General features: G+C 46.3%; 1 protein-coding gene across 3 annotated transcripts in view; it reads right to left on the bottom strand.

The window, feature by feature from the left end:
* The window catches only part of Apcdd1l (APC down-regulated 1 like), a 53,617-nt gene extending 39,713 nt beyond the window's left edge, over positions 1–13,904 (bottom strand). The window contains exon 1 of one of the 3 annotated variants that reach the window (XM_078051874.1): positions 13,645–13,904. Coding sequence is in view for 2 of the 3 variants with exons in the window: in XM_078051876.1 (XP_077908002.1) it covers positions 13,645–13,693 (49 nt within the window). In the remaining variant the exon portion in view is untranslated. The remainder of the gene's footprint in view (positions 1–13,644) is intronic. The other 2 variants (XM_078051876.1, XM_078051877.1) reach the window with 2 other exon arrangements.
* Positions 13,905–14,771: the final 867 nt, after the last annotated feature.

The raw sequence follows: 14,771 nt of genomic DNA, 5'->3' as shown, positions 1-14,771 counted from the left end.
TCAAAATGGCATGAGTGAATAAACATCTCTCTGTAATCACATTGAATGTAAATGGTCTCAACTCTCCAATTAAAAGACAGGCTGGCAGAATGGATTAAAAAACTATATGTTACTTGCAACTATATGTTGATGCAAATAGATGATATTTGCAAGAGACTCACAGGCAAAGATGGTCACAGGCTGAAAGTAAATAATGGAAATTAATATACAATATGAATGGAACCTATAAGTGCCTACTCTCATATCTGACAAAACAGATTTCAAACCATAATTAATTAGAAGAGACAAAGAAGTTCAATTCATACTGTAAAGGGAACAATCCAACAAGAAGACATGACAATAATGAGTATGTATGCCCTCAAAAATGGGTACAACTAATTATAGAAAAGAGACACTACTCAAAATCGAACCCTTACATAGACCTTAGTACAATAATACTGGGTGATTTCAACATACCTCTCTCATTATTGGATAGATCAACCAGACATACACTCAGTAAAGACTCTTTGGACCTGAATGATATTATAAATCAAATGGACTTAATAGACATCTGTAGAATATTTCATTCAACAATAGTTGGATACACTTTCTTCTCAGTGGCTTGTGGAACTTTCTCTAAAATAAAGAATATTTTAGGACACAAAGCAACTCTTTCAACTACAAATTAATTTGATATGATTCCTTGTATCTTATCAGATTATAATGGTAAGAAATTAGAAATCAACCTGAAAAAACCCTACAGAAACTATATAAATACATGGAGATTGAACAATACACTTTCAAGTGATAAATAGGTGATAGAAGAAATCAAGGAAGAAATTAAAAAACTTAGATTCAAATGAGAATAGTGATACAACAAATTAGAACTTCTGGGACACTATGAAGACAATTCTAAGAGGAAACTTTATAGCTACGAGTGCCTATGTAAGAAAATCAGAAAGATCCCAAATAAAAAATCCTAATGATGCATCTTAAGGCTCTTAAAAAGAAAAACCAATTCCAAAACCAGTAGAAGGAGAAAAATAATTAAGATCTGAGCCAAGATTAATAAAACTAAGAATAAAAAAATATAAAGGATCAATGAAAGAATTGGTTTTCTTTGAAAAGATAGACAAGGTTGATAAGCCCTTAGCTAAACTAGCCAAAAGAAAAAGAGGAAAAAAATTAATAAAATTAGAGATGAAAAAGGAGAAATCACTACAGACATCACAGAAATCCAGTGGATCATTAGGGACTATTTTGAAATTTTATCTCCTAACGAATTGGAAAACCTAGAAGAAATGGATACATTTCTAAACAAATATAATCTACCCAAACTGGTTATATATGAGATAGAAAACCTAAACAGATCAATAACTAGCAATGAGATAGAAGTAGTAATACAAAGCCTTCCAACCAAGATATAGGCTCAGATAGATTCTCAGCTGAATTTTACTAAACTTTTAATGCTGAACTAATGTCAATACTCCTCAAATTATTTCATAAAATAGAAAGGGACAGAATACTTCCAAATTCATTCTATGATGCCAATATCACACTTATACCAAAAGGACACATCGAGGAAAGAATGCAATAGATCAATATTCCTAATGAACTTAGATGCAAATATACTTAATAAAATAACAGCAAATCATATACAACAACATGTTAAGAAGATTATATACCACAGTCAAGTTGGTTTTATTCCAGAGAGGCAAGGATGTTTTAATGTGCACAAATCAATAAATGTAATTCATCACATACACAGAAATAAGGACAAAAATCACTTAGACATCTCAATAGATGCAGAGAAGGCCTTGGAAAAAATTCAGCATGAATTCATGATAAAAACAACAACAAAACAAAACAAAACAAACCTAAAACTAGGGATAGAAGGAATCTACCTCAACATCATAAAGGTTATATATGAAAAACCCAAAACAAACTTCATAGTAAATGGGGAAACGCTAAAAGCATTTCCATTGAAATCTGGGACAAGACAGGATATCCATTCTCACCATTCCTGTTTAACATATTGCTAGAAATTCTAGCCATAGCAATGACATAAGAGAAGGAAATAAATGGGATGAAAAATAGGAAAGAAAGAAGTCAAATGATCTCTGTTTGCAGATGATATGATCCTGTACCTAGAAATGAAAGGAACTCCCCCAAAAGACTTCTAGAGCTAATAAACAAATTTGGCAAAGTAGGAAGTTACAAAATCAACATACAAAAGCCAATAGCTTTCCTATATACCAACAACAAAACTACTGAGAAACAAATCAGGAAAACAATTCCATTCACAATAGCCTCAAACAAACAAACAAACAACAACAAACAAACCAAAAACTAGGAGTAAATTTAATCAAGGAGGTAAAAGACCTCTACAATAAAAGATATAGAACACTGGAGAAAGAAATTGAAGAAGACCTCAGAGGATGGAAAGACCTGCCATGTTCATGAATAGGCAGGATTCATATTATCCAAATGACCATGCTATCAAAAGCAATATACAGATTCAATGTCATTCACATCAAAATATTAATGACATTCTTCACAGACATAGAAGAATCCTAAAATGCATTTGGAAGGATAAAAGACCCAGAATGACCAATGCAATTTCAAGCCAAAAAAGCAACGCTGGAGGCATCACAATACCTGACTTCAAAGTAGACTATGGAGCTGCAGTAACAAAAACTGCATAGTAACTAGCATAAAAAGAGACACATCGGCCAACGGTGCAGAATAGGACACACAGACAGACCCACACGTCTGTAGTCATCTGATCTTTGACAAAGGAGCCAAAAACACACTGGAGAAAAGACAGACTTTTTAACAAATTGTTCTGGGAAAACTGATTATCCACATGCAGAAGAATGAAACTAGAGCTGTATCTCTCACTCCGTGCAAAAACCAACTCAAAATGAATCAAAGACCCAGGCATTAGACCAGAAACCATGCAACTCCTAGAAGAGAATGTAGGGTCAACACTCCAGCTTTCAGGGATAGGAAACAGCTTTCTCAATAGGACCCTTAAAGCTCAGGAAATCACGCCAGGAATTAACAAATGGGTGGCATCAAATTAAAAAGCTTCTGCACAGTCGAGGATGCAATCAGAAATGTGAAGAGAGAACCTAGAGAATGGGAGAAAACCTTTGCTAGTTACTCTTCTGACAGAGGATTAATCTAATGTATAAAGAACTCAAAACCTTTGTACCAAAAACAAAAACAAAAACAAACCAAAACCCAAAAACTAAATAGCCCAATTACTAAATGGGCAAGTGAATTAAACAGACACTTCTAAAAAGAAGACATACAAGTGACCAACACATATATGAAAAATCATTAGCAATCAGGGGACTGCAAATCAAAACTACCCTGAGATTTCATCTCACTCCAGCCAGAATGGCGGCCATCAAGAATATAAACAATAATACATGCTGGGGAGGATGCGGAGAAGAAGGAACACTTTCACACTGTAGGTTGGACTGTAAGTTAGTAGAGCACTATGGAGATCAGTATGGAGGCTCCTCAAAAGACTAGGCATGAAACCACCATGTGACCAGCTGTACCACTCCTCAGTATTTAACCTGAAGAATTAAAGTCATCTTGTTACAGTGATCCATGAAAGCCCATGGTTAGCAGCACAATTCACAATAGCCCAACTACGAAATCATCAATGGATGAATGGATAGAGAAAATGTGGTATATATACACAATGGAATTTTATTCAGCCATAAGGAAAAATTAATTATGTCATTTGCAGGAAAATGGATAGAACTAGAGACCATTTTGTTAAGTGAGATAAGTCACACTTAGAAGGTGAAGGGTTTTATGTTTTCCCTCGTATGTGGAAGCCAGAAAAGAAAAAGGAAAAGAAAGGTAGGGGATCTCATGAAAATTCAAGGGAGATCAGCAGAGGAAAGGAACCACAGGGTGGGGGTCGATGATGGCTGGGGAGTGATATTGGCCTAATTATATTGTTTGATTGTGTGTATGTATGAGTATGCAGCAACAAATCCCATCAGCATGTGCAACTACAAAGCACCCATAAAAAAGTGGGGAAAGCAATTAAAATGAGGCCTCAGGGAGGCTTTGTGTTCCAGTTGGACTGATGTCCTTATTAGAAGACAAAATTTGGACATACAGAGAGATGGATGATGTATGCACACAGAGGACTGGCCACGCGAGGAGACGGTGAGAAGCCTAGCCAAGGAAAGAGGCCTTAGCCTCTGGCCTCCAGAACTCCCGTTGTACTAAGGCCACCAGTTGGTGGCACTTTGTAATGTCAGCTACGGGAAGCATCAGCCTCCACATCCAAACCACCCACAAGTCCTGACCATCCTGACTCCATCTCCATGTTCCCCTAGAGATAATGCCTCCTTCTCTCCATCCCTCTAAACACGGCCAAGTCCCTGTCACTGCCTCCCAGTGACACTTCTCCACCTTGCAGCTGGAGGACCTTGCACTGAAAACCGGCCGCTCGCCTCACAGAGCCCTTAGTCCTGCCTGACTTGCTGTCAGTTGGTACCTTCGGGTTGGCTCCTTTCCATCTCTTAGGGCTGGGCCTCATCGTGGCTCCTGAGGAGGAGCCTCCCTAAGCAGCCCCTCGGTCCTCTCTGGCCTGTCTTCTTATCACCATTTTCAGCACTTATCCCATTGGGCATTTTCTTGTTGACTTATTTTCCACTCCACCCTTCCAACTGGAATAGGACCCCCCCCAGGGCCACATCATGTCCTTTTTGTCCCTGGGGTGTACAGTGGCACCTGGCAGGTGGGCAGCACCCACTAAATGCTTGCTGAAGAGCTGAGTACCTGAGCAGAGAGCATTCACACCATCAGGCTGAAGCTATAGGAATCTATGGAGCAAACATGTGCTCATTCATTTAAGCCATCCCGAAGATAAAAAAAAAAAAAAAAAAAAAAAAAAAGCTTGCCTTTGTGCTTGGGAGATAAAATAAAAGATAAGAAATTTCTGGGCTGGGGTTGTGGCTCAGCGGTAAGAGTGCTCGCCTAGCACCTGCAAGGCCCTGGGTTTGATCCTTAGAACCAGATAAAAAAAAATAAATAAAATAAAGGTATTGTGTGCAACTACAACTAAAAAATAAATATTAAAAAAAGATAAGAAATTTCTAAGCAAATGACCCATGTTACTAGGAATCCGTTTCAGCCACTTACTAATGAAAGTCTTTTTTGCACATGCTTAGCACTGCTCCAAGTGATACATGTCCTGGCTGAATCCCCTATTGGATTCAGGAGATTACAGACCTGACCTCTCTTCCCTGGGCCCCTGTCAGCAGCAATAATGAAAGTCCTGGTGGGAATGGACTTGGCTTTACATGGAACCGGGGACTCTGACTTTTCTGAAAATCAGGCTGCCCCCAACCACCCCGGAGGCTCCATTATGAATGGGACTCCTTCAGTCCTTGGAAGCCTGAGATGGGGTTTACTAGAAAGTTCCATCCGTCACTCACTCGGGCAGGTTCTTAGCTTCTCTGAGATTGATTTTGCTGCTGCAGAGTCAATTCTCTGCAAGAAGCAGATAAAAACGCAAAGGTATTATAAGAGTGTGGGAGAAATAATAAATTGGAATGCTACTCGTGTGAAAGCCCAGACCCTCTCATTCACCGGCAAGTCGGTTTTAATTTCAGTAACTGTGGGTTGCTGTAAAGGAAATAGGAGCCCATCAGAATTTGGTTAAAGCTGATGGGCCAAACAGTAGACTTCAATTTCAAACTATCTAGAAACCACACCCAACCACCAAAAACGCATGTTAAGACAACTCTAATTGTACATTTCAAAGAACAAGTAATTTTGTTTCACTGTGGTCATTGCTAATTCCATTCTAAACACACCCATGTCCTGTTCTCTGTATTTGCCCATACTTTTGGGAAAGTGCTTGCCCCTCCCCCACCCTGTATAATTTAATACTGAAACTCAGGGAGGGCAATTCAGCTTTTTTTTTTTTTTAACTGTACCCCAAGCTCTGGGGGTGGTGGATTATGAAGGCGAATGGCATGTCCACTGTTAAGCTAATTACTCAGACAGCATGGGCCTCAAATGGGCATTGGAAGCATACTGATTAGATGCTTTGGATGTAAGCAACAGAATGTCACCCATGACCCCTGAAGGCTAAAAAGGATTCCTCAGAAGAGCATGGGTACCCAGTGGACCAAAGGATGCTCTGGGAATCCAGCTGGAGACACCTACTCTGCTTTTTCCAGGACCTCTTGTAGGTGTAAACGCATTTAGTGTCTGCTCATTGTTTTTAAAAGTCAGGGTCCTGGAGTGATCCTCCTGTGGGCACAGCTACAGATTTACCTGCTTGGTGGAGGTGATGGCCCCTGACTGGCAAGCTCCCCAGGAGTGGCACCCCTGAGGGATGGGTTCTGTAGCTAAATAAAGGGCCCTGCAGGCTGGGTAGGCACAACCATCACTAACTTGTTCACTGCAATTTTGCATGCAGCAGTCCATGGTTTGCGGTGGGGGAGGGATGGGGCAGGCAAAGGCTCCATTGTCCATGGAACTAACAAGTATGGTGTGTCTCCTGTTTTGGTAAAGGACCCCACTCTCACTGGTTCATCTCTGTAGTGGGCAATGGGTGCTCATGGGCTGACCATACAGAGAGATTATTAGTATCTCAGGACCAATAATCAGGAAGCAGTGAGTTCCAGGTTTAGCTAGAATCCCATATGATTCCTAAGCAACCAAGATCCCACCAGGCCTCAGTATCCCAGGATTTCTACACCTGAAGCACCCTAGTCCAGTAGCATCCAATTCCTCAGATTCAAGTGTTGATAATAACAGCACCTAAGTGACAAGACAGTGTAAAGAAAGAATGCAATGCTCCTACAGGAATCAATCAGAACAGTACCTAGTGGATGCTCACAGCAGTACCCATAGCTATAGTTTGGCCTCAATCACCCTACAGGAACTCCATTTGCCTGTTGTGAAGTCCTGTCCACCAAACTGAGGATAGGTTACTTGCAATCCATTCTCAACATAGTAGGGAGGACACAGGACCCTATCTAAACATCCGGATGTCTGAGTATTCCCAGATCAACCCTCAGGAATACAGCCTGCCTAAGAGCATTCCTCCAGCCCAGGACCCTTAGCAGTATGGGTGATCCCTCTTCTGATACCAAGAATTGCATCCAGGCTAGGTTTTACCTCTGTAACTTCAGCCCCTGTCATATCTTAATCAGCCTCTCTAGCTGAGTTTTAGCTAATTAAAGGTTGAAACCTGGGAGACTGCAAACCCAGCTTCTTTCCTTGGGATCCCCAATCCCACATGGAACTGACCCTATGGGAAATACAGAAGAAAAACATTAAGACCCAGAGAGAAATCACCCACAATTCCACCTCCCAGAGAGAACCACTCATTTTTTTTTTTTTTGCTTTCTTTATGTACTTAAAAAATAAGGACAACCCCCAAATGAAAATATACTACAGTCTGTTTCTTGAGTTAACATGTCATAAATATATTTGCATGTGCATAATTCCCTCAAAATTTGTTGAAGCTGGGGTCTCTTGTTGGGTGTTCAGGTTTTGGTTTCCTGGTCTTTCTTGCCTCCTGGGTACCTGGGTGTTTCTTGACTCTGTTCCATTGACCTATCAACTACCGAATGATCACATGACTGCTCCAACCCCCACTTCCCAGAAACTCTTAGTTCACCCCATCCACCAGAGAGGACCCTTTGGCTGCACCTCAGGCAAAGGCAACCCGAGTCCCCTGTGCCTTTGGAAGCAGGAACTTGGGCTCATGATCTCCTTTTTTATTCTGCACCTCCATCATGCTGTGGCCAGTCCAGCCACCATTTCTGACCCTTGCTTCTCCGCCAAGCTCCTCATGTCCCAGAGTGCCTTGCAGCTACGGTGAAGCAGCGGCATAGCTTGGCTCCAACACTGTCACCCATAAGGCAGTGTCCTGTTGCCCTAAAGAATGACGTGGGTGGCATCTACTGAGCACTTGCTCTGTGCCTGGCAAGGTGAATGCTCGCTTCCGCAAGCATGGAGAGATGTGGCTTTGCAAATGAGGAAACTGAGGCACAGAGGACTAAGTTGCAGGCAAGTTAGTGGGCAGCTGGAACTGGAACTGGGCAGCTGAATTCCAGGGCCCCGTGTTTCTGCAGCCTCTGTAGGTGGAAAATAAGGGCCTTCTCTCTTCAACACTCTCAGGTTAGCATTTAACTGGGGATTTACAAAACTGTTCATGCCAGCACGTCTATAGTGTCCCCACTGCAGTCTTTCCAGTAGGGTGTGCTGGGGAAGCCCTGAGTTCAGATGCCAGAGAGCATGCAGCTTCTGGTGCCTGGACTTCCCTTTAAAAATCATGTTCTTGCCAACAGGCTGCAGAGAGGGATCCTTGTGTGAACTTGAGTTGAACTTTCCCTGGATGGGGGCAATTGAGGCATGAAACTCAATGGCCCACAAATCTTAGCCCCTGGGCTTGGTGGCTGGATGACCTGGGTGCATGGGCTCATTTCCCCTTCCCTGCCACAGCATCCACCACAGGGAGGTGTATAGTGTGCTCTCTCTCTCTCTCTCTCTCTCTCTCTCTCTCTCTCTCTCTCTCTCTCATACACACACACACACACACACACACACACACAGAGCTCATACTCATATACATACTTGAAAGTAGGCATTATGGCAGGAGTATTGGCCACCTGCTCTCCCCTCTGGGGAAAGGCACGTCTGCTAATGGCCCACATGTGGCTGCAGACATGTCAAGGGTGTGACCATGCATGAGAAGAGGAATAGCAGTTCTATTCTGGGGACTTGGGTGAACAAGCAACGAGCTTGGGGGAGCTGCGCATGTACAGGCGACAGCTGCTTTCCTGTATACAAAGAGCACTTACAGATCAATAAGAACAAAGATTCTGTTCAGAGTCCAGTATAAAGCTGGGTGAAACCTATGACCAGGCAGTTCACAGGCAAAGCAATCCAAGGGCCATAAAACACAGACTTTTCCTGTTTCCTAATGACATGAGTGCAAATCACAACTACCAAACGTGGCCTCTGCGAGATTCTTAAAGAGTGCTAACGGAGAGGGCTGGTGGGATGTAAGCAATTCCTGCCTTTGTAGGCCACCCGGACCCCACGACCCTCCAGGACCTGGCTCTGCTGACCTCTGACATGGTCCACCTCCTGGCCTCAGCCCCTCGCAGCCCAGAAGCCTTCTGTCCTTGAACACATTCCCGCTGTCCTGAGCATCAGGCCTCTGTGCTCCTACCTGGAGGTTCCTCCAGCCCTGGTTACCGGCTCCTCCTGTTCACCAGGTCCAATTGACCTGTCTATCACCGTTTTAGGGGCCTCTTCAACCTCCCTGATGCCCCTGGACCTGTTCTGTAGGCAGCTCTTCACTCTTGTAATTACTTCCACCTTTGAGGATTAAATGCCTGCTTGACTTTGGTTTCCCTGGGTGCAGGGAGCCATCTGACTGTCCCTCCACCTTCACCATTGCACACCAGCAATGGCACATGCAGAAGGAGCCCGATACATGTCCCCCAAGTTGAGACTCTGAACACAGCTCTGCCAGACCGTTCCTCTTCCCCCCACCTGCCCGCCGTCTGTATTCGCGTTTCACATAAGAACGTTGGTGACAGAGAAAGGCCTGGGCCTGGCCCCACAGAGCTTCAGGGCGCCCTACATGGGAACAATAGGGAATTTTGTGGCTGTTGTTGGTACTATCACAGCAGCCAAGGAGGCTCCTGTGGGCACATAGGACATCAGAGAGGGAAGAAAACATGGCACTTGCCACCAGGAATGAACATGAGGTGACATCTCTAGCTCCAGCCAAGGCAGCAGCACCCTGTCTCCTCCTTCTCTGGGTCTGGGGAGCTCTGAGCAGGGACAGTGCTATGGTAACAGCACGGGACTAGCAAATCCTTGGTGTTAAATACCTAACCACGCATCAATCCTACTTAACCCTTTCAGCCCCCCAAGGCCACCGCTGTCACCATTCCCAATTCACTGATGGAGACACAGACCCAGGGAGGCTCAGTGGGTACAGGTGACAGGTAGGAACGTCATGAAGCAAGGATGGGATCTAGTGTATTTCCAAAAACAGTGTTCTCAAGCTCTCTGCAGCACACAAAGTGTGCTAGTTTCAGCCCAGCCAGCTGACTTCCAAGTGCATGGGCAGAAGACTGGGGACGGTCTGCCCCTACCAGTCACCTCAGTGCTCCTGGCCTGCCGGTCACCACTCCAGTGGGCCTGACATCCTTTGGGACAAGGCTTCCCACATGGCCTGTCCCTTTCTTCTTTCTGCCACAGATCTAACTTCTTAGGTGTCAGTTTTTCCACATCAAGGTCTTTTGGAAACAATCTGATAATCCATGTGGCGACAGGATTTGGCTTTGCACAGAAGTCATTCTTACTTAAGAAACAACAGCACCAAACCCCCAGCTACAACTCATAACTGCCCCTGCACCACCTTCAGATTTAGTCCTCCCCAAGAGGCTCCTTGCTCAGCTCAGATGCCCCAACTTCACTCAGTTTTGCAGCCTCTCTTTCCTTTGCAACAGGCTCCTGATCTCCATATTGACCTTGACAGTGAACCTCCCTATCTTAAAAATTGTAACAGGGGTTCTTTCTGGCTTGCAGCTCTCATGAGCACAGTTGACTCTCAATATGTTGCAAAAATATTTCTTCATGTGTAGCTTCTAACTGGTTTGCCATCCAGATGGTTTTGAAATCAAGGAAGCTGCTATATTTGCCTTGAGCTGGTTATTTTGAATTTAGAGATTACAGCCTTGGTCAGAAGATAAGTGAAACAGCTGCCCGGGATGATTTGCTTGCGACTTGCCAAGCGGCAAGATGAAGTTTCCATTGATAATTTTGTTTTAAATAATTAATATGATTACCCATCTCTATTCATATTTAATTTTCAGACAAGTGTGTTTTTACTTAATTTTCTTTCCCATTTTTATTCTGGGTTTTGAAGCTCCGCATCAACAACTAATTTATTACTGTACAGCCTGTGATTTTGTCCTAGTTAATCTGTCTCCAAATGATAACTTGCAATCACAAAAAATATATGGCTAGAGATGAAAACAGGACCAAAATCTGAAAAAAAAAATACAAGTGACAAAAAAAAAACCTTTGGTTTCTCTTTTTCCCCCTCAAGCATAAATTGTTGAATAAGGAGATTTTTTTAAAAGGCAGAAATTACTGAGGAGGGAACCAAAGCTGGCAGCTGGAGAGCTGGCCTGATACATCTGGCATCCTGGGTTGGAGGCAGGTTCGCTACAGCGGGTAACTGGGTGTTCCGCAGTCTCCCTCCTGTCCCAAACCCGAGGACATTGTCAAGTACAGATGGAGGGAGAACAAATGGGAAAAATCAACGTCCCCATTAGAAACCACCTAGGCTGTGTTGTTTTTCCTGGGGCCCCGCTGTGCCCTTGATTTCCTGATTGTTCAAAGCAAAAATAACCAAGTCCACCCAACCCGATGATTTGGACAAAGATTTATGTGAAAAGCTACCAACTGGGGTCAATCTCTCCATACCACACCAGACCAGTGGCTCTTAGCAGGGGACAATTTTGCCCCCAGGAGACACCTGGCAATGTCTGGGGACTTTTTTTGGATATCACGACTGAAAGGAGGTGCCACTGGCAGCTGGCAGGGAGAGGTCAGAGATACTGCTAAACAGCCCACCATGGGCTGGACAGCTCCATGCCCCCAACAAAGACTCTGGTTCCAAATGTCACTCAGTCATGCTGAGGTCCGGACACCTTGGCGAGGGTGTGTGTGTGCATGTGTATGCGTGCTCAACCTGAATGTCCTTGGCAGGGCACTCTGGGTGCCATTCTACTCCAAGCTTCTAGAACCTGGACACCAAGTTCACATGCCTCAGCTCAGGTACCAAATGATGCAAGTGGCTGAGGGATTAGCTGGGCTGTTTCCTTTTAGGAAAGCAAGAGGATCTTGCCATCTTGTGAGGCGGCCAGTGGCAAAAAGGACATCTGACAAAAGTACCCCTTGGAAAATGGTTCCCAGGGCTCCTGCTGGTGACCGAGCCCTCTTGGCTGCTCTCCTCCGGAATCTGTCTGACCTGCTATAGCAAAAAGTCACCAAGGAATGAAGCAGCAGGACTCCCCAAGAGCCTTGATGTAAACTTCCAGTGACTTTATTGGCATGTCGAGAGACTCGGGCCTGCCAAAGACAACAACCCTGCACTGTGACTGAGAATGTCGGCTCCCGGGGTAATATGTCCTACCAATCAGGACTGCCCTGTTCCCCAGCATGGGAGAGCTGGGGGCCGGGTGCTGCAGGAGTGGATACGGATGCAAGGTATCCTTGTCCGCGCATCTCAACACCCAGCATGGACTCTTCTTGGCTATCCCTGGATACCCTTCCGGTCCTGACTTTCTAGTAAGTCAACGGGGTTGTCTCGGGCCTATTTTTGCCAAAAATAGGCACTTAGTAGCCAAGGATAGCTGTGTGACCTCTCAATTCCAGCTGAGTGGGGAAGGCAGCCCTTGACCAATGTGCCTTTTGAGGGGTGCATCTGCAACTCTTCAAACTGAGCACACCCTTCCCTTGACCTTCCTTACGGAACCTCTGTATCTTCTCAAAACATCTTGTGAAGAAACCAGGGCTATAAGAAAAGCCTGGGCTCAAAGAGCACCTGTGCCAGAGGTGGGCTTTGTTCTCCGCCTGTGGGTGGAGTTGAGTGCCCACGGGAGTGGGCAGCACTTCATGGCCATGGAACTGGCTGCCATTTACGGGACACTTGATTGGTCCCAGGGGTGCCAGGCAGCAAGCCGAGGGCTTCTCTTGTAACCCTCTTGCAATCCTTGCAGTGATCCCCAAAGGCAGCGAGTCTGCTGAGCCGATCTGAAAAGGAGGCAGTTGAGGAGGACAGGGCTGGCGGCCAGCGGCCAGCGCTGATGGCCACGCGGACAGAGCTGATGGCCATGCACACAGGTTGAAATAAAGCTGATCTGGGTTTCCAAGCCAGTGGGTTTGACTCCAGGGCCAAAATTCTTAGTTCTTTATCATGTGAGAGGATGCTCGGGATGAGCCCTGGGCTGACCCACACTTCAACAACTGCTGTTGTTATCATCATTTTTGCCAACAGTGACTGGACCCCCATAATGACATGCCACACTCAGGTGGCATTTACAGAGTCTCCACCCCGTGAAGAGCCATCAGGAGGCCACTGTCTTTTCTACTAAGTTTTTCAGGGGGTCCTTGACTCTCTCTGCCAGGCCTGATGGGCACCAACTTGGGCCCAGTTACACTGCACCCTCCCCTAAACTTCTCCCAAGCTGAGCACCGCCAGGTTCACGGTTCAGCGATCCATTCCAGCAGCACTCCTCTGAGAGACCTGGGGTGAGTCCCCGGCTGGGTGGGGGGTGTGTGTCTCGGTGGACCTGGGATACTCCTGCAACTTGTTGGAGGACTGCACCCCTGGGGCCCTACACAAGGAACTGCTCTTGACCTATGGAGGCCAGTCCCCAAAGACACAGAGTGACAATTCCTCCTGCCTGGGCTCCTCTGCAGCAGGGCTGCAGAGGGGCGCCTAGAGCACAGCAGCACTGGCCAGGCGGGGTACAGCAGTCCCTACGACCTCAGGGAATGTCAGACTGTGAGCTCTCTCCCTCCCTTCCCTTCTCAGGCGGTGAGACAGAGTGAGGGGGGCCGAGTGGCACCTACCTCCCAAAAGCACCAGCATACAAGCGTAGGGGAGCATGGCTGCAGGCATCCCGTCGGGGCTCTCAGGAAGTCCTGGAGGCGCTTGCACTGAGAGGAGGCGAGGGCGCGGGGTTCTCTGGCGGCAGCGGACCCGGCGTCCAGGCTGAGTCCTGAGACAAAGTTGCAAAGGTCCTGCGCTCCTGCCCCTGTCGGCTCTCACACGCGCTCACCCTCCCGGGCTGCGGAGAGTTCTAAGTGGAGCTGCGCACTCATAGGTCCAACTTGCCAGAAGAGGTGGAGACAGCCCCCAGCGTTGCTCGCTCACCCGCCGCAGCCCTCACAGCCCTCTGGAGCAGCTCCTCCTGCCATTCAGACCCCCGGCAGACCCCGCTCCCCACGCTGGCCCTTGCCTCTGCCAAAGTCTTTGCAGTGGGCAAGGAGGCCTCCCCAAACCCTTGACTCCTCCAAGCAAGAGTGGTGCGCTCCTAGAGCCAAAGTGCACCCCTAGCCAGCAATTCCCTGGAAGGGGAAGGGCGTGGGGGTCGGGAAAGCTCCTCTAAAGTACCCCTGGGTCCTAGGACTCCTGAAGTTTTTGTGTAGGCTTCTAGACACTCTCGGAAAAGTTGTGTCAACTTGGAACCCAGCAAGCAGAGGAGCGCAGTGAAAGTGGCCAAGCCCGGTGCCCAGAATCCAACAGCCACTCTGTAATTAGCGGTCCTCAGCTCCGCAGAGCATCTAGGCAGTGTGGAAACGACAAGGGCAGGCATCTTCCCACCCCTCCTCCTCTTGCTTCCTCACAATCCTCCTCTGAGTGAGTCTGTTCAGGGTGGAAGGCCGAGGTAAGGCACCTGAGGACAGACAAACTGGCTTCTCCTACCAGCACCCTCGCATTGGACATCCTTGGTGACATCCTATTCTGCAGGCAAGCCTGAAAGATAGGTGTGAGGGCACCTGGGAAGAAGACTTTGGCCTTTGTTGGTTTTATGAATGGGGTAGGGGGAGCTGGATTGCTCCTCTAGGCCTGGAGGTTTTGCTGCTAAAGTAGAATGGTGGTGGTGGTGGTGGTGGTGGGGGAGACCTGTGGATCCCAAGGACCAGCTTCTGGTGCAGTTGTGAGCTGGGAGAGAGAGAAAGGAAGAAAAGGAGAG

Source organism: Ictidomys tridecemlineatus, chromosome 5 (genome assembly GCF_052094955.1).
Source record: "Ictidomys tridecemlineatus isolate mIctTri1 chromosome 5, mIctTri1.hap1, whole genome shotgun sequence".
NCBI classification, from domain to species: Eukaryota; Metazoa; Chordata; class Mammalia; order Rodentia; family Sciuridae; genus Ictidomys; species Ictidomys tridecemlineatus.
The sequence above is the reverse complement of the archived record's forward strand: the minus strand, read 5'-3'. Positions and strand labels throughout refer to the sequence as shown.